At 41.0% G+C, this 21,159-nt stretch overlaps 1 protein-coding gene across 1 annotated transcript in view; it reads left to right on the plus strand.

Annotated features, from left to right (window-relative positions):
- Positions 1-21,159, plus strand: part of LOC117359534 (hexokinase-1) — a 118,170-nt gene that overhangs the window by 35,955 nt on the left and 61,056 nt on the right. The window contains exons 3-4 of the mRNA XM_033942488.1: positions 9-157; positions 7,776-7,895. Coding sequence (XP_033798379.1) covers positions 9-157; positions 7,776-7,895 — 269 coding nt within the window. The remainder of the gene's footprint in view (positions 1-8; positions 158-7,775; positions 7,896-21,159) is intronic.

A 21,159-nucleotide genomic window follows, 5' to 3' on the forward strand; every position in this document is an offset into this window, starting at 1 on the left:
CTAAACAGAAAAAGGAGATTTCATTGCACTGGATCTTGGTGGATCATATTTTCGTATTTTGCGCGTGAAAGTGTCTCATGAGAAAAAGCAGACTGTGCAGATGGAAAGCGAGATTTATGATACACCAGAAGACATCGTGCACGGGAGTGGGGCACGGGTAAGTTTCCTTGTTCTCAGTGAGCTGAATGTTAGGTGTTTTTTTGTACTGGCCAATTTGGTCCATTTCACTGTAATTTTCAAGATCATTTCTTGTATGTAAAACAGCCTGCAGATAATGGGCGTTTTGAAAATTCCCACTGTTCTTTTATTAGAGCCCTTCTGTTAGAGGGGGTGTATTACACATGGGCTGTTTCTGTTTATCTTGCCTATTTGTGTGGCTTTGTTTCTCCCCCCTTGTGGGGAGGTGGTTTGTATTGGTCTTTGTGTATGCATTCTCCTTGCCACCCTCAATGAAAATTATTTTGAAAAAAAAGGTACAGTATGTTCAGATTTATTTACAACTGCAAGCACATTTTGTGTTCAAATTAGAGAACTTAGGCCCTGTTTTACTAAGGTGCGCTAACTACTAACGCATGCATGTTATGGACGTGTTAGTGTTTAGCGTGTGCTAATCGGTTAGCACACCTTAGTAAAACAGGGCATTAGAGATCCTGGCTTCAGAGCACTGAAGAGATGAAGATAAATTCTGTAACTTTGTTTTCTTTATATATATATATATATATATATATAATTAAATAACTTACAGCGTAGTTTATCACATAAATCTTCTAAACTTCATGAACGTTGTCTGTTTTTGTAAATCCAATTTTCCCTTGTTTATACGTAGCTGACATGTTCTGTTTTATCAGCCTCGTTTTTTTGTGAGCAGTAACGTGTTTAGTAAAATTGAGTAGATATAGAAACAGAGAAACATTAAGACAGATAAAGACCATATGGCCTATCTAGTCTGCCCAACCATGCCATCCACTATCCCCTTAGGAGATCCAACGTATTTGTCCCAAGCTGTCTTTTTTTTTTTAACTTTATTTAATTTTTAATGCCAACAAAAAGTGCAATACAATTTATCTTAAATAATAAAATGCTAGCCGCGCATGCGCACTTGCCTCACGTGTTCCCTGATCCCTTTTCTGTGGGGATGTGGCAAGACAAGTGCGCATGCGCGCTTATTACGTCACTGACGGAGAGCAGCGAACGCAGGAAGCGGAGTGGCCAGGTAAACAAAAAAAACAAAACAACTGAGCGAGCCGGGCCGCTGAGAAAGCACGGGAGGCCTGGCCCGGCCTGCGGACGGGTAAGGAGCTGGGGCAGTGAGCCTTCCCTGTGGCTGAAATGGAGCCTGGCCACCCTCTGCGACAGACCACAGGAGTCCGAGTCCTTTTCCGCTCACCCCCCTTCCCGCGGACCCGACTACCTTGGCGATTCAAGCAGCATGTGCAGCAGTCTTCACACACTGCTTCGGGCCCTTCTACTTCCCTGATTTGCTCTGCTGCGTCTCTGATGATGTCATCAGGGACGTGCCAGAGTAAATCAGGGCAGTAGAAGAACCCAAAGCAGCGTGTGAAGAGTGCTGCACACGCTGCTTGAATCGCCGGGTAGATAGTCAGGTCCGTGAGAAGGGAAGGGGGGGGGCGCAAGGACTCTGGGGAGAATGGCAGATACCGGCCCTGTACTAACTCCTGTGGACAGGGGGAGCAGGAAGGGGTGCTGATGGACAGGGGGGGAAATGAAGGGAGGCCTATTGCTGGACAGAGGGAGCAGGAAGAGGTGATGATGGACGGGGGGGGGGGAAAAGGAAGGGAGGCTTATTGCTTGACAGGGGGAACAGGAAGAGGTGCTGATGGACAGGGGGGAAAAATGAAGGGAGGCCTACTGCTGGACAGGGGGAGCAGGAAGAGGTGCTGATGGACAGGGGGGAAATGAAGGGAGGACTACTGCTGGACAGGGGGAGCAGGAAGAGGTGCTGATGGACAGGGGGGAAATGAAGGGAGACCTACTGCTGGACAGAGGGAGCAGGAAGAGGTGATGATGGACGGGGGGGAAAGGAATGGAGGCCTATTGTTGGACAGGGGAGCAGGAAGAGGTGCTGATGGACACGGGGGGAGGGGAAATGAAGGGAGGCCTACTGCTGGACATGGGGAGCAGGAAGAGGTGCTGATGGACAGGGGGGAAATGAAGGGAGGCCTACTGCTGGACAGAGGGAGCAGGAAGAGATGATGATGGACACGGGGGAAAAATGAAGGGAGGCTTACTGCTGGATAAGGGGAGCAGTGAAGGGGTGGTGGTGGACACAGGGGAGGTAAAAATAAGGGAGAATGGACAGGAAAAAGCGGCTAAGGAGACAGAGAGAGAAAGAAATAAAGACAGACACACACATATTCTAGCACCCGTTAATGTAACGGGCTATAAAGCTAGTATACAAATAATGATAATCAACCAAGCACTTATAATGAATCAGTATCTATACAAAAGATAAAAATTCCCTCCCCCATTCATCATTACCATCAGGACTAATACCAAAACAAAAGATATACCCCCTCCCGCTCCCACCCCCCCCTCCCCTGGATGTGTGGGTGAAAAACAACGAAAAATAAAGATAAAGGACAACTATAGCAAATCTACAAAAGACGTCAATGGATCCCAAACTAATTTGAATATCTTATTATGCCCCAGCATGTCAGCATTCATTTTCTCATATTTATAAGTTAAACTTGAATCTCCATCACCTCTACTGGGAGGCTGTGCCAGCATTCATCACCCTTCCCATGAAAAAGTACTATATTTTTTGAGGTTACTTTTCAATATTTCCCCTTTCACCTTCATGCTATGCCCTCTCATTTCAGAGATTCCTCTCAATTGAAAGAAACTCGCCTCATGCACATTTTTGCCATGCAGGTATTTAAACATCTTTCAAGAAAAAATCTGCAATAACAATATTAATTCAGTAATTTCCCAAAAAGTTACTCACCAGTAGTGGGTTTCTATTCTAGAGATCCACATTTAACATAAAGGGTGGAGAATAAGCCTCAAGTCAAAACTATTCACACAGCAACCATAAATTGTTTTAAGCTGTCGTTTCTATTCTCATCGGCATAAAAAACTCACACCCACAAAAATGTCAAGATCAAACAAGGATAATATCCCACTACTGTGCATCCAAAGATATAAACTGAATTTAGAAGGAAAAATGCACTTAACTGGTGTAAAGTGCTATAGCTGCACCGCGAATGCCATCATCAGTTCCTTCTTCATTGGCGCTAATTCCGCTGAAGACGCAGCAGCAAAAAAACTCCAATACCAGTGCGGGAACTTCAAATATCTTCTCAGGGATTCTCAATTTTGCTACTCCTTCCCTCGTAATACTATGTTAAATGTGGATCTCTAGGATAGAAACTCACTACTGGTGAGTAACATTTGGAAATTATTGAATTTAATCATCTCTATCATATGTTAGGGGTCGGGGCTAGTTTCTAAGTAAAATAACAATATTACCATGGGAGTCATTAACCTTTGGAAGCTTGCTACCATAGGTTAATAAGTCCTGCAGTAAATATAAATTACTGATGCTGCATACAGGGGCTTTACATACTGCTAGGTACAGTACAAAGAAAACAGAGACGGTGACCTGTGGTGCTCAATATTTTTATTGTGGTCAAGACTAGGTACAGTTCCATAGATATCCCCCCCCCCCCCGCCCATTCAGGCCTGCTGTTTTTAAAGGGGACAGGGGGTGGATTTTGGATTTAGCTTATATCTGTTTTAATTACAGCTCAGAAAGTATTTTTCTTTCCCTGGAAGTCTTATAAACTAGGTTTGCACCTGAGGGATTTGAACTGTGTTTCCCTGGTTTGCTGCCTGTTGCTCAGCCATTCGGCTAACTGCCCCTCCTGGATAACTTGAGCCCCCAGAACTCAAATCGCAATCATTCCTCTCCCCTGATTCCCTGTGATTAGGATTACCCTAAGTCCATATTTACCCAGACATGACCTCTTTTTAGAGGACTGTCTGGGTGTCCGAATGGTTTTTTAAAACCCGAGAGGGGGGGATATCTGGGGCTGTCTTGACGCTTCGGAGACTGGTGGAAGGAAGGAAGATTTGTGGCTGCCTTGATGCTTCAGGGGCTGGAGGGAGGGAGATTTGTGTCTGCCTTGATGCTTCAGGGGTTGGAGGGAGGGAGATTTGTGTCTGCCTTGATGCTTCAGGGGCTGGAGGGAGGGAGATTTGTGTCTGCCTTGTTGCTTAGGGGGCTTGAGAGAAGGAGGGAGAGAGATATGTGGCTGCCGCTGATGCTTTGGGAGAACCGTAGGTAAGTAAAGAGAGCTAGACCCATGCTGAGAGAGGGAGGGAGGGAGGGAGGGCAGACACAGGGGGGGGGGAGAGGTGGGCCAAAAGTGGGATGGAGGAAGGGACATGAATGCTGGTCTTGCAGGGTGAAGGGCAGGAGAGATGGATGGATGCTGGACCCATAAGTGGGGGGAGGAGAGGGAAAATGACTCAGACCAGAAAGGGGAGGTGGGAAGGGAAACAAAACTGCAATTGGAGTGAGAGAGAAAATAGAGGAGGATGGAATCTGAGAAGGAAAAGGCAGAAAGGAATTTCAAGACTTAAGATAGGTGAATTCTTTGCTTTTATTTAATGTATTTCAATATTAAATTTAAGTTAATACAGAGTTTATAGTTTCTATACATAGAAACATGACGGCAGATAAAGGCCAAATGGCCCATCTAGTATGCCCATCCACAGTAACCATTATCTCTTTCTCTCTCTGTGAGATCCCACGTGCCTATCCCAGGCCCTCTTAAATTCACACAGTCTCTTATTTTCACCACCTCTTCTGGATGACTGTTCTACACATCTACCACCCTTTCCGTAAAAATGTATTTCCAGATTTCTCCAGAGCCTATCACCTCTTAACTTCATCCTATGCCCTCTCATTGCAGCGTTTCCTTTCAAATGAAAGAGACTCGACTCATGCACATTTGTATTTATTTATATTTGTAGGTATTTAAACGTCTGTATCATATCTCCCCTCTCCCGCCTTTCCTCCAAAATATAGATTGAGATCTTTAAGTCTGTCCCCATACGCCTTATCACGAAAACCACACACCATTTTAGTAGCCTTTCTCTGGACCGACTCCATCCTTTTCATATATTTTTGAAGTTGCGGCCTCCAGAATTGTACACAATATTCTAAATGAGGTTTCACCAGAGTCTTATACAGAGGCATCAATACCTCCTTTTTCCTACTGGCCATACCTCTCCCTATGCAACCTAGAATCCTTCTAGCTTTCGCCATCACCTTTTCAACCTTTTGGTCACCTTAAGATCATCCCATACAATCACACCTAAGTCCCGCTCTTCTGTCATGCACATAAGTTCTTCACCCCCTAAATTGTACCGTTCCTTTGTTTTTTTTTGCAGCCCAAATGCATGACCTTGCATTTCTTAGCATTAAACTTTAACTACCAAATTTCAGACCATTTTTCAAGCTTCGCCAGGTTTTTCTTCATGTTATTCACACCATCCGGCGTGTCTGCTCTATTGCAGATTTTGGTATCATCTGCAAAGAGGCAAATCTTACCCGACAACCCTTCAGCAATAACATTTATAAAAATGTTAAAAAGAATAGGCCAAAGAATAGAACCTTGAGGCCTATTTTTAATGGTAACTGTCAAGCAACCAGAAACTACATTTATCCGGCATATACCAATCCCCATTGGTGCCGTATAACTGAGTCTACTGTATGCTGTAGGTAGGGTTTTCTTATGCTGTAATTCAGTGCAATAAGGATGTCCCAATACAAATATTTAAGTAGCACATATTAATTTCCACTAAATCAATTTTTCAATAAAGTGAGCAGACCATTCTAGTTATGTTACAGTTAGCATACTCATTATGGAAAAAAGTGAAAAGGGGAAGTTATTTATTTGTGAGGTAGTATATGGAAGATCTTTCCTGTCACCCTCTTATGACCTTTAGCTTCTTATGTACAGTGAAATTAGACTCCTTGAACTACTTTCAAGAAGGCATTGGCAGAGCCCTAAGGCCAGCCAGGTCTATGAAAACTGAAATCCACTTGAGAAATTTCAGAGTTGGTGCCATTTTTAGGCTATTTTTCAACCCTAGAGAGGTACAATGATAAATTATAATGCTAAATACTAATGGTATGCATTTTAAAAATGCCAGTTTTGGGAACCCTGTGAAAAGCAGCTTTAATATATCAGAAGATAGCAGAATAACATAATTTCGGCACTCTGTTCTCTAACATGCAATATTGTTCACATCGAGCACATATATATGACTTCTCATCAAATAGGAGATAATCCTACATGTGACACTCAGTGCAAAAGACTAGATAGCAGCTCCCCTCTCGCTACTGTACTGCTGTCTACATCTTATTACTGAGGTTTAATTAGTTTTTAAAAACTTATCATACTAGGAATATTAGATTAATATAAAAAGCCTAAAAATTATATAGTATATTGTATAATATATTTAGGGCTCCTTTTACTAAAGTGCGCAAAGAGGGGCATAATTGAAAGGGATGTCTAAGTCCGTTTATGTCCATCTCGCAAGTTGTCCAAAGTAAAAAACAGCTTAAGACACATTTTCGAAAGATACGTCCAACTTTTTTTTCGTTTTGAAAATCGTCTAATTATACGTCCTACTGATCTGATCATCCAAGCCACTAAATCGTCTGTCTTTATATCACATTTTCATCCAACTTTCCGTCCAAGTCCAAAACGCCTAGAACAAGCTCTGTTGGACGTGGGAAGGGACTGCAAAGTGATAGACTGCACACCCAGACATGCCACCTAAATAGTGGGGTACCTTACAGGGCACTGCTGTGAACTTCACACAAAAAGGGTGCCATGTCTTCTCCTCCCTACAGCTCCCTTATAGGTTTACTGTGAGCCCCCCAAACCACCTCCAGAATCCCCTAGACCCACTTATCTACCACCCCAATAGCCCTTATGGCTGCAGGAGCCACTTATATGCCAGTACAAAAGGGTTTTGGGGGTGTATAGGGGAGTGCACATGTTTAAGTATCAATGCAATGACTATAGGTGCTTATGGGCATGAGTCCTCCTCTCCATGAGTCCCTAACCCACCCCCCAAGACGACTTAAGCTGCCTCTGGGCCGTACGACTAGGCTTTCCTATGCCAGGCGGCCAGGTGATGATGGTCTGGAGGCTGAATTTTAAAGTTATGATTAAAATTTTTATGGGGTGGGGGGGTTGGTGATCACTGGGGTAGTGTGTGGGGGTCTGTTTTATGTGTTTCCCTCCCTGCCGCACAAAAAAAAAGCTCCATCCTTCCTTTCCCCGGGTCGGCTGCTGTCTTACTGCCCTGCTGCTGCTACTGCTAAAGCCAACACGAAGTCTTCTTTCCGACTTCAATTCTGACGTCAGAGAGGACGTTCTGGCCCAGGACGTCAGAATTGATGTCGGAAAGAAGACTTCCTGTCGGCTTTAGCAGTAGCAGCAGCAGGGCAGTAAGATAGCAGCCGACCCGGGGAAAGGAAGGATGGAGCTTTTTTTTTTGTGCGGCAGGGAGGGAAGGAGGTAGGCAGGCAGGCAAGCAGGCTGGCTTTGGCCAGGGAGGGAGAGAGGTAGACTTGGGTTTGTCACAATAGTTTGTGCATGTATGAAGAATGCTACCTTGTTATTTTCTTTCCTCGGAAGAATGGTACCTTTGTATGTTCCTCCCTCCCTGTCAGGATTATAAATAAAAAGGGTGTTTTCTTCATTTTCTTTGTACTGTTTTTATTTCCACAGCTTTTTGATCATGTTGCTGAATGCCTAGGGGATTTCATGGAGAAAAAACAAATCAAAGACAAAAAGCTTCCAGTTGGGTTTACATTTTCTTTCCCAGTTAGACAATCAAAAATAGATGAGGTAAGTACACTACTTTATAGACTGGGATATTTAATATACAGTATGTGTATTTTAATGATTATCTATGTATCATCTACAGCAGAATCTCAATATTTGCGGGGGTTAGAGGCAGAGCCGGCCTGCGAATATTGAAAAATAGCAGATAATTTTTAGGGCCGGTTCTGACCCACCCCCACCTCCCTCCTGTGTCCTGGACCATCCCCAGACCTTACCTGGTGGTCTAGCAGCAACGTGGGGCAGGATCAATCGTTCTACGCTACTGCCCCGTGCAGAGCCGTCATCAAAACGGCTGCCGGGCAGGAGCATAGGACGATCAATCCTGCCCCGCATTGCCACTAGACCACTAGGTAAGGTTTGGGGAAGGTCCGAGATGCAGAGTTTCTTTGAAAAAAAAAAAATCATGAATAACCGAATCCGTGGGTACTGATACCAAGGATTCGGAGGGGGAAGTGTATCTAAATACATCTGACCAATTTTGGTAAATTTCCTTCTCATGGAAAATATATATACTTCATATAACATGTAGTATTGTATATAATCTATATTAAGCCCTCATTTTACAAGCTCTATTTGTGTTTGAGACATGCATAAACCAATGCTTAAACCAGGGCTGCCCAAGTCCTGTCCTCAAGATCTACTGGCAGGCCAGGGGAGATATGATAGAGACCTTCAAGATCATGAGGGGCATAGAGAGGGTGGATAGGGACAGATTCTTCAGACTGAAGGGGACAGCAAATACGAGGGGGCACTCTGAGAAACTGAAGGGAGATAGGTTCAAAACAAATGCAAGGAAGTTTTTTTTCACCCAAAGGGTCGTGGACACTTGGAATGCGCTACCGGAGGAAGTGATCAGGCAGAGTACGGTCCAGGGATTCAAACAGGGATTGGACAGATTCCTGAGGGATAAAGGGATGTGGGATACTGAGGGAGGAGCTGGGATGTAACACAAGTATAGAAAGCTAACCAGGTAATGAGTATAAACCAACCAGGTCGTGCATGTGCAAGACCGGAGGGCTAGGACTTCGATAGGAAGGCAGGACTTAAATGGGAAACCAAGGTGGCAAGGGAGCCCCTTCTGATGATTCGGACAGGTCGTGACCTGTTTGGGCCGCCGCGGGAGCGGACTGCTGGGCAGGATGGACCTATGGTCTGACCCGGCAGAGGCACTGTTTATGTTCTTATGTTCTCTCATGCATATTCATTGTGGATATCCAGAAAACCTGGCCTGCCAGTAGATCTCGAGGACTGGACTTGGGCAGCCCTAGCTTAAACGTTTATGTTGCATAAGCATCTGACTGGACAGTATTTAGCCCATGACAATCAGCATTTTTTTAATGCTTATCACTGTGGGCAGAATTGGGCCTGGATGATCAATGCACTGGCATTGAATATCTGGGGATAATTCAGCATGTGCTAGCTGTCAGATCTTATGAGAGTCCTAGCTGAATATCAGCAAGGAGCCACATAAGAGTATCTGGCCAGATCCTGATCTCCCCTTCCTACCCTCCAATAATATCAACAGGTCACCTTTTGATTTCCCCTTTCTCCCTTCCAGAACATCAACAAATCCACCCTTCTAGTGCTCTCTCCCTCCCACTCATTACCTGGAACATCAACAAATCTCCCTTTCCAATCCTTTCAGGCCTACCTGCTTGATCCCTGGTGATCTTGCAGAGTTGGGGAAGGAGCCCATTTTGCTCCTGCCCATCATGGCTGCCCCTTCAAAATGGCTGCCATGACCACTAGTAGCATTCTTATAGTACTTCAGTAGTACTGCGAGGCTGCTTCTAGAAGTCATGGTAGACATTTTGAAAGGTAGGTGTGACAGGAGCAAGTAGGCATCACTCCTGCCCATTCTGTTCTCCAGGGATTGGACAGTTAGGCTCAGGGGGATCCTGGGGGTGGGGGAGGTCTATTGATGTTTTGGAGGGTGGGAGGAAGGGAGGGAGGGAGGTGTACCTTGAGGAAGTATTGTTGATGTTCTGGGGGTTCGGAGGGAGGGAAAGGGAATTGGAATACTTCAGGCCAATACCCAAAAGTTATTCAGATATCAGCCAATGTTCAGTTCTGGTACCCACATAGCTAAGCAGGTCTAGTTAAGACTGATTTTTGTGCATTCCTGTTTGCATGCTTAGCTATGTGGACACCTGCATTGAATATCACCAGCACCTGCGAAACTACTAGCTCCTTCTTGACTCCTTCCCTGTAATGCCTCTCTGTGGCCTGGTTTGAATATGACCGTTAAGTTATCCTGCCGTTGTATCGGACGATGGTGCGCCCGCATCTGGAGTACTGCGTCCAATATTGGTTGCCATACCTAAAGAAGGATATGGCGATACTCGAGAGGGTTCAGAAGAGAGTGATACGTTTGATAAAAGGTATGGAAAACCTTTCATATGCCGAAAGATTGGAGAAACTGGGGCTTTTTTCCCTGGAGAAACGGAGACTTAGAGGGGACATGATAGAGACTTACAAGATCTTGAAGGGCATAGAGAAAGTGGAGAGGGACAGATTCTTCAAACTTTCGAAAACTACAAGAACGAGAGGCCATTCGGAAAAATTAAGAGTGGACAGATTCAGAACCAATGCTATGAAGTTCTTCTTCACCCAACGGGTGGTGGACACCTGGAATGCGCTTCCAGAGGGTGTGATAGGACAAGGTACGGTATTGGAGTTCAAGAAGGGTTTGGACAATTTTCTGAAGGAAAAGGGGATAGAAGGGTATAGATAGAGGGTTACTATACAGGTCCTGGACCTGGTGGGCCCCCACCTGAGTGGACTGCTGAGCATGATGGACCTCTGGTCTGACCCAGCAGAGGCACTTCTTATGTTCTTATATTCAGTGGTACTGTCTGGTACATAGTCCTGAAAATCGGTGGTTGGCCAGCCCCAAGCAATTTAAGTAGATAGGCGCCTTTCCACTTAAATCACTTTAAATATCCATCCATAAGTCTCCATTTTATAAAACACCAGAATATGCATGTGTCAAACTCAAGTGCATGCAAATGTCAAGGAGAAAAATAAAAAGAAGAAGGAACTGGAGAAAAAAATCCACAAATACAAAAACTTTATATCCTCCAGTTAAATGCTGAAGCTAAAGCTCAAATCTCAACTATTTTATGTCTAAAGCATACAGTTGAAACGCATTTGTAGGGGATTTGCCTCAGAAGCTACCGGGCAATCAATGCCTATGATAGAAAGCTGAAGGTTAACTAATGAGAATTTCAGGTTCTCCTTCATAGCTCTGGAGCAATGATTTCCCGGTAGCTTCTGAGGCAAATCCCCTGCAAATGCGTTTCAGCTGTATGCTTTAGACATAAAATAGTTGTGATTTGTGCAAATGATAAGGAGACATAGTCTGGACTTGTTTTAGAAGGGGCAAGGGAATGGCAAGTTGATAGATATTTAGTCCCTATCTGATATAGGGAATAAACATCTTTATCCTAAATGATCAATGTTGGGAGTTACATCTCCAACAAACTTTCCCTATTGAGCAGAACTCCACTGAAAGGATTGGATAGGTTGCCCTCTTAATCCCCCGGTGGTATTTGTCCCCCCCCCCCCCCATGCCAAACTGGCAGGTGAAATTTTTATCTGTGAAAGTGATGGGAAAGTACACATTTATTCATCTAAACTGACAAACATAAATATGTATATGCTAGCACAAACACATGTATATACTGGAGAATGACATGAGAATGGGTATCTGTAGTTAACTTCAGAGTAGGGATGGAAACGGAGCCTGCGGGAACAAGGCAGGAACAGGGACAGAGCCTTCTGGGGTAGGGACACACTTTGTCCCCATGTCATTCTCTAAAAATTTGAGACTAGTATCAATATGTAAAAATTAAGCACATTTTAGACAATTAGCAACTGAATTCAGTAATTTAAAAAAAAACTGTAGAAGCTGCTTTTGGATTTAAATGAACTACTGTTGTGTCTTGTCTGCCTTTGATGTGGCAACAAGAGTCTTGTTTGCTGATCAGACTCCTACCATCTGCAACATCCTTCCATTTTGTGTCCAGCTGCTCAAGCATCTTACTGTAACTTCAACAGATTAATCCATCATTGCTGGCATCAAGGAGCATTTCCGACATTTAATAGACACTCATTTTCTTGTTCATCTACTACATAGTTTAGGTTCTCTTCTACACCCGTGTCTGAAAGACAATCCAATTAACTTCTCAGATAGTGTAAAAACATTGGCAACTGAATCTTTGGGAAGGTTGTACCAAACCACATCGAAATGGTTTATAAACAGTTGTTCAGAATATTGCTCCTTTACATAGTTTAATAAAAAGATTTAAATATAAAATCATAAGTGTTCGAGGCATGTGCAAATGAGGACAGAGTTTGCAGGGATGGAGATGGAGTTCGCAGGGACAGGGTGGGGACAGTACAGTGACAGAGCCCGTGGGGACGGGACAGGGATGAGGACTAGTCATTCTGTACTAGCTTTCAACTTGTTGAAATTTTAAGTTTTTTCTTCTAAAATGGATATACTGGCCATAGTTGGCAACTTCAAATTTTTATCAGTTCTAGGTAATTTTGAATGCCAAAGAGGTAAGCATAATTCCCTTCTCAACCTCATGACCAAATGAGAATTTAGCCGACAGTTATGCATGCATGGAATCATTTGTAAGTGCTAATGGGAAGAATTTCCAGTATTTAAACATACTGATGTTCTAAAATATGAAATACACATATAATTTGGAGTTCCTCCCAAGCCATGCTTAGAACAGATATCTTAAAATCTTTGTGTGCCACTGACATATACTTACAAGTAATGCCATTTCTAAAATTACTACTTATAAATGCATGCCAATTTTACACAATGTAAACTAGATTTATGCAAATTCTCTTAGGCTTCCGTGGTTGGTGTCAAGATTGTTGCAGTTGTCCAGGTCTTCAGACGTGGCAAGACCAGGACAACTACAACAAACATAGCTTTATGCATATCTTAATGATTCTAAAATCATCTCTTATGAGGATCAATTAAAAGGTTTCTGGCCTAATCAAGAAAACATCTTTTTTTTGGGGGGGAGGGGAATGAAATCTATTTTTCAACATAATTTCATTTTAACTCAATATATTTGCTCCATTGTTTTTCCAGATCTTTTATGCCTTCAGTAAAATATGAAACATCTATTCTGGAAAAATAGCTATTTGCAGCATCTATGATCACAGAATCCCCAAAAAATTCTTCCCAGACAGCCATTTTTAATTTTTTTTTTAATTCTTTATTCATTTTTAAACATACAATAAGTGTATCCATATGTTACAACAAATTAATCATAAATATATCACTTAATAATCATCAAGAGTACAAATAATATGCTATTATCACCCACCCTTCCCATTATATAATCAAATACATTGTACCATATATAATAATAAGATAATAAAATTATCCCCCCTCCCCCCTCATAATTGAACCTGTAAATTTAAGGGAAAAGATGTCATCTAATCAGTACAATATTTTGTTAATGGCTCCCGCACATCTTGAAATTTCCTAAAACACCCTCTCTGTATTGCAATTATATGCAATTGTATTGCATTTTATATATATGGCATAGAGAATTCCAGCAAAAATTATAATTTAGTCTATTCCAGTTCTTCCAGTTATAAGTAATTTGTTGAATGGCAACCCCAGTCATTATAAGTAATAATTTGTTATTATTTGAAGAGATCTGACTTTTTGCTCTCATTGCCATACCAAACAGCACAGTATCATATAATAATGCCACTGGGTTATCTAATAAACAATTAATTTGGTCCCAAATTGATTTCCAAAAAGTCATAACAAATGGACAATAGAATAATAAATGATCTAAAGTCCCTGCTTCAAGATGACACTGCCAACATTTATTAGACTTAGAGCTATCCAATTTTTGTAACCGAACAGGGGTCCATAATGCTCTATGTAACAGAAAAAAACATGTTTATCTCATAGATGCTGACACTGTAAATCTGATCCTCCAAGTCCAAATTTGTGTCCATTGAGTCGCAGAAATTTGATGCTTGATCTCAATGCTCCAAAGTCTCTCAGACCAGTGTTTGGTTTCTTTTTAATAAGTCCAGTTAACAATTTATACCACTGGGCAGCCTGGTGACCCAGGAAGTCCACCTGAAAGCATAAGAACTCCATACTATATTGATCATTAAGGTTTTTCCATTTTTTGGGGTTCGGAAACAGAAAGAAGTTACATGGAGCCAAATCCGGAGAGCACAGTGGATGGGAAATTAATTCAAACTGCAATTCATGCAATTTTGCTTTCACAATTGTTGATGTGTGAGCCGGTGTGTTGTGCTGGTGGAAGAGAACTTTTTTCTTGGCCAAATAAGGACATTTCATCTTGATTTAGGTGCTTAGATGTTGTAATAAGCCAGCATAATATTCACCATTAATGTATTTTCCTTTTTCCAGATAGTCAATAAATTTTATCCCGTGGAAATCCCAAAGACAGTCGCCATCACCTTCCCAGCCGACGGAGCCGTTTTCGCTTTCTTCGGAGTCGGTTATCTCTTCTAGTCCATTGTTTGGATTATTGTTTTGTCACAGGATTATAGTGATGAACCTAAGTCTCATCCACAGTCACAAAATGCTACAAAAAGTCATTCTCATTGCACTTAAAAACGCTCAAAACATGTCTTTAAAATGTCTAGTTGAACTAGTTTTGGGTGACAGTTAGCAAACGTGGCACACATCGCGCACTCAACTTCCTCATGCCTAATTATTCATGTAGGATGGTGTATATACATTCTGATGAAATGCCAGCAGCCTCTGCTAACTCATTTAGTGTCGATCTGTGATCTTCCACCATGATTTGGTGAACTTCGACCATTTTTTCAGTTGTTGCTGTTTTTGAATGTCCAGAGTGTTCTTCATCAACAGTGCTTGTCCGGCCATGTTTAAATCCAGCAGCCCTTGCTTTCACTGTTGAAAATGAAGGAGACGCATCACCATATACTGCGTCTAACTGAGATTTCATTTTGGTAGGTGATTTTTCCTTCAAATGAATGACGTTTTATGACAGCGCGATACTCAATTTTCTCCTTTTTTTTTTTTAATATAAAGTGGAGTAGGTGTTCACTTCAAAAGGCTGACAAGACAAAACTAGATGTCAGACTGACTTGAAAATCTAGTTGTAGATGTTTGTCAGTGCCATCTGCTGGACAGCTATGGAATTGTGATGCTAATCTTGCTCTTTCTTGGTCAGACCAGAAATTTTTCAATTGAACCTCATATATGGCAAATCATCTACATAGCCAAAAGTTACCTATCCAAAATAGGATAGGATTATAGGCATTCTAGAGTGAGGCTTAAAGTTATATGGAGTGTGGTGAAATTTAGCCACTGTAGAGCTAATTTTACAACAAAGACAATAATATTTCTACGCATAAATGTAATACTAGCATACATGTGTAAGTGTGCACTTTTTGTGCTTAAGCACTTTCTGTATCGGCATGTATAATTTGCATAGCATAGTGTTCGAGGGGTGGTGGTGAAGTGTACATATGGACAGATTATCAGGGGGACCCAAAGTTATGTTCATTCCTATTGTACTGTAAATTTAGGCATATCAATACCTTGTTAGGCTGGTATTCTGTAAGAGAATGTAGGTGTTTGCTTTGTTTTATAGATAAACTCCTATAAGGTGCCCTTTGGGTGCCTACTTGTAGATACCCTGTTACAGAATTGTCCTTTATTTGTACAACTTTAAATAGCAGGTAATACTGTATGTATAACTTTGCACAAATAACTTATCTATATACAGTGGTGCCTCACACAACGAACTTAATTCGTTCCAGGAGCAAGTTTGTTATGCGAAAAGTTCGTTATGTGAAACGCGTTAAGAGCAGTGACTAACGACTGCCTGCAGTGCCTGCGCGGAAGGATGCAATACATCGGCAGCGATCGTGGAAGCTCGGGCGACTTCGTTGTGTGAAACGAAGTTCGTTGTATGAATCATGAAATGAAGTTCGTTGTGTGCAGCGTTCGCTGTGCGAGGCGTTCTTTATGCGAGGCACCACTGTATATAGCATTTTAATTGTGTGTTCATACATTTCATTTATATGTTTAACCCAGATGGTTTGACATTGCAAGTAGCATACTATGTCATATGTGTACTGTTCTTGAAACATTTTATGGTTATAATTATTTATTGCCTTGGGTTGTGCTTGCTGTACATTATCTTGGGTGATTTTCTTCTAAAAAAAATGGTAAATAAAATTATAATAATAAATATAACTTTATAGAGTTACATAGAGAGCATCTGGCTAATTCAGTGATTTGCAAACTTTTTTGTTTGGCAGAATCCCTAAAATATTTTTCCTACACCAAGGAACCCCCACTCCCTCCCCCTTCTCCTCTCCACTAACACGAGGAGCCCCTCTCTCCTGGAACCACACCTAGGAACCCCCCAGGTCTACCATATTGTTGGTGGTCTGGGGTGGGGGGAGCAATCCCCATTTACTCCTGCCTATGTTTGCTCCACTGACAAAATGGCTGCTGAGATCTCCCATGGCAGTCTCAGAAGACTGCCGCTGGAGGTCCCAAAATCCATTTTGAGATGGAGACAACTGACTCAGAACCCCTGAAGAGAGTTCATCCAGTTTGGAAATCATGTTGTGATAAATAAAAAGAAGAAAATGTTTCTCTCATATGAATTTGTTGCCCCCATCTTTGCCCTCATACTGTGGATCGCCTTTTTGTACCAAAACTGATCCTGTGATCTGACCACTGTGTGATACCCAGTTGCTTAAACAAATTCTCTGTAGAGATTTTTTTTAAAAAGGGGGTTGGAGCCCCCAATATATGAATGTTAAACTTTTGCCTTGCATAGTACAAATAAGAATGGATTTGTTGCAGTTTAATACCTGTTATTGGACTAATATAAGAATTATCCAAACATGTTACACATGCAGTATTGAGATAATATTGTCTCTTTCTTCAGAGGTTATCCAGAGATGGGTACTTGCGGACTTAAATGCTCTTATACAGCCCTTGGGGTTAATTCTTATGTTGATTCAGTAAAGGTGTGCTTTCTCTTGTGTCTGATTAGAGATTTCTTATGAGCATTTTGCTGTTCAATTTGGTTAAAGGGATACTCCTGGATTAGATGCCTATCTATATATATAAAATCGGAGGTATGTATGTGTGTATGTATGTGTGTGTGTATGTGCCGCGATCACGCGGAGCTACAAACAGAAAATCTGATTTCACCCATTCATGTCAATGGAAAAATTGTAAAAAGCTGCCAACGCAAAAACGGCTTGCCCGATTTGAACGAAACTTGCAACACATCTTCCTTTTCAGTTTAAGAGCTTGCAAATTCCAGTGAGACTTGCATTCTCTATCACAATCCACAAATCACAGGGACAGACTATTACATACTTTGGAGTGGATATAAGATCCCCCTGTTTTTCCCATGGACAACTCTATGTTGCTTGCTCAAGGGTGGGTTCACCCAAGAATTTATATGTTCTTGCTCCTGGAGTTGAAACTAAAAATGTTGTTTATAATCAAGTTTTGTGTTAGTTGTATTGTATTCATTTTGTCAAATATTTCACATTATAATTTGAATATTGTACTTTTTATTAAGCTGTAAAAAAATAATTTCATTCACCACTATAAAGTATCTTTATTTGAATCCATTTACAGTGTTATTGCTATAATTAAATACCCGTGCAACGCCGGGGCATCAGCTAGTGTTTAATAGTAAAGGCTTCTAGAAATTCAGTGGTAATTTCAGTAAGTTTACCAAACCATCCATAATATTGAAGCAATAGCCGCAGCTATGTGGTCTACTAGAATCTCCTGCCCTCACTTCTTTTTTTTCTTTATTATTTCTTTTGCAATAGATGCATCAAAGACAATAACTTTGAGTAGAAAATAAAACCATAAGAAGAAATATACTAAACAAGAGGAAAATATAAGGGTGTTTTAAAGTAAAGCAAACATTTACACGACTCTCTTAACTGAATTCTAGCTCCTAATTAAGGCCATCTTTTGCAAAGCCGAGGTAGCGTTTTCTACCATAGGCCAGTGAGGTAAATGTTCCAATGCTCATAGGAATTCTATGAACGTCAGAACATTTGCCATACCAACACGCAGTAGAAACCTAAACTGCGGCTTTGTAAAAGCCAGCTTCAATGACTTGTTTAAAAGCAAGAAATGATTCCTTCTTCTCTGTGTCCATTTAGATATATCAGGAAAAACAGATCTTGCCATCTAAAAACATTTTATCAATGGCTCTGTAAACCCCCCACATTTATTGAAAAGCAAGTCACTAAAAAGTATAAGCAATGAAGCCCTCTGAACAAAGGTGGCACTTGAGTGAACTTACCCTGTCTAATTATCACTCAAGCAGCCGTATTCTGCAATAATAATATTCTATTCCTTAGTTTGACAGTAATACCTGAATACAGAATACTACTGTACAACTCCCCATTCATCTAAAGTATGGGTTTCCTGCAGCTAATCCCCAGAAAAGGTACAGCTAGATATGTTTTATTTATTTTTAGTTCAATAAATTTTATTATATAATACTTATAGATACAAACAAGTCATAACAGCTTTACATTATACATAGGAACCAACAATTGTCCTATACAATAACAATATAATACATCAGAAAAAAAAGTATTAACTAACACAATTAAAACAAAACACACTAGCAACTACCAATAGTTAATAATAATAATCAACATATAATTAACAGCATGGATGTGCATTAATAAATTTCAACAAAATAAATCTGCTACGTAACTATGTTTTATATTTATGTATTTTTAAGGGAAAGAAGATTTGCCGCCTTGGCTTTAAAAATAAATAAATAATATCTGACCATGCAATGATTTATTTATTTTTAAAGCCAAGGCGGCAAATCTTCCTTTCCTTTTTCAACGTGAACAACTGCATGCTAGGGATCCCAGTTGGTATAGTGTGAGAGAGTTTGTGGTTTGGAGTAGACTCAGGGCTAGATGCACTAAACACGGTCGCTAAGACCGTGTGAGTTGCTGTTAGCTGATTTTTTTGGCTGATTGTGGAACAGCGATCAATATTCCCAACAAGTTTCCATGCAAATGATTTGTATGGAGGTTCGCCGTAATCCCATCCCACCAGTCGCTCTGAGAGCGGCTTCCACACATCTGTAGAGCCGATTTGGGGATGCCTGAACAGCTTTGCAGCAGGGGAAGCCCCAAAGCCGCTTCCTGCCGCTCAGCTGTTGGGGCTTATTTTCTTTTTAATGGAACAGATGTGTGTCTGTTACATTAAAAAAGAAAAAAGCCCCCTCCCCCAATGATGGTTCAATGATCCCCCCCCTGACAAACAACCCCAGTATAAAAAAATCAGCCCCCTCCTGCTTCTGCGAACCAACACAGCATAGTTCTTGGGTAGAGAATGCAGAGAGAAATGTCAGAGCGAGCAGGCTTAAGTTTCATCACATAAAATGAAATCCTTTCTTTGCACATTCTCACTTCTCCATAAAACTGTACATTCTGTACTTCTGTTTTCACACTTCATACACAGAGCTTATTGTTACTGAAGGGGGCATTACATTACCATTCAAAATGCAATGTACAAACTGTTAACATGAAAAGTATTGTGCTCTATCTGGGAAATAGCACAAAAAATAAAGTCACCACATAAAGCAATACGCTTAGTAAGCTTAATTCTTACTTAGAACTCTGCTCAGAGACATGAAGGCTGATTTCTCGGCCTCACCTACCAATCATTGCAGTGTTCAAAAAGAAAGCTTTTTATCTTCAATACTTTTTTAATTGCGCTAGCTTACTGCTATGCTAGAAATAATGATATTTTCATAAGTTCTTATGAACTGTACCAAAAGTACTTATCTTTGAAACAGTGACTGGTTCCGACGTGCACGTTTCGTTTGCTGCGTCAGGGAACCGACAATAACAGCTGAGTTTTAAAGCTGGTAGTGAAGTCACATTAAATTACATTACAGGACTGGATATCTCAAAAAGGTATATCTTCTTGGTTGTTTCAAACCAAACTTGGTTTGAAACAACCAAGAAGATATACCTTTTTGAGATATCCAGTCCTGTAATGTAATTTAATGTGACTTCACTACCAGCTTTAAAACTCAGCTGTTATTGTCGGTTCCCTGACGCAGCAAACGAAACGTGCACGTCGGAACCAGTCACTGTTTCAAAGATAAGTACTTTTGGTACAGTTCATAAGAACTTATGAAAATATCATTATTTCTAGCATAGCAGTAAGCTAGCGCAATTAAAAAAGTATTGAAGATAAAAAGCTTTCTTTTTGAACACTGCAATGATTGGTAGGTGAGGCCGAGAAATCAGCCTTCATGTCTCTGAGCAGAGTTCTAAGTAAGAATTAAGCTTACTAAGCGTATTGCTTTATGTGGTGACTTTATTTTTTGTGCTACCGATTCCTTGAGTCACTCAAGTAACCTTCATTGTGCAAATATTACCCCTGCACACTTTTGTTTTGACTCTATCTGGGAAATAAGCTTGAAGCAGTATTACCCTGCACTATAAATCTGTTTCTGGTTTGTTTCAGTCCCAAGTCAAATCAGATAACGTTTTCTGAAACCCTATACTTCCAGATGTCCAGGATCTTAGCTGGTGTCTAGTGAAAGGAATGCAGATTGTATTCCTTGGCTGCCCCACCATACCTGAGCAAGTCTTTATAAAAGGTTAAAGAGAGAGGTAGAATTCAACTGCTCCAAAATGCAGCATTAAGGCTAATTTTTCACTAAAGCCATTTTGAGATGGTCAGTCCTCTGCTGTTTAAACTACATTGGTTACCAGCGAAAAAAAGAATTTGCTACAAGGTAGCCTGTTGGACTAGTGTCCAACATTAAGGTCTCACATACCTTCCTTAAGTTGAGGTCTACACAGCTCTTCAAGTTACCATTCCCATCTTCTCAGCAAGTGCGCCAGAAAAAATGTTTGAAATCACCTTTGAGTTTCTAGGACCATGCATCTGAAACAGTCTATCAACATATCCGAGGCAACCCACCATATACTGTCACTTCAGAAAAAAGTTAGACATATATTTTCCCCTTGTAACTGTTAAACGCTATTCATGGACTTGGTCTCTTTCCTTGTCTACTGTTTAACTCTATACCTGAATCATCAATACTAAATTTGCTTATCGCTAAACATCATGTCATTAATGTAAAACCCTCTGTGAGCCACATTGATTCCATGTAGAAAATGGTGGGATACAAGAAGTTGTATTTCTTTTTATTTGTTGTTTTTTGTTATA

The sequence above is a fragment of the Geotrypetes seraphini genome, chromosome 4, assembly GCF_902459505.1.
Source record: "Geotrypetes seraphini chromosome 4, aGeoSer1.1, whole genome shotgun sequence".
NCBI lineage: Eukaryota > Metazoa > Chordata > Amphibia > Gymnophiona > Dermophiidae > Geotrypetes > Geotrypetes seraphini.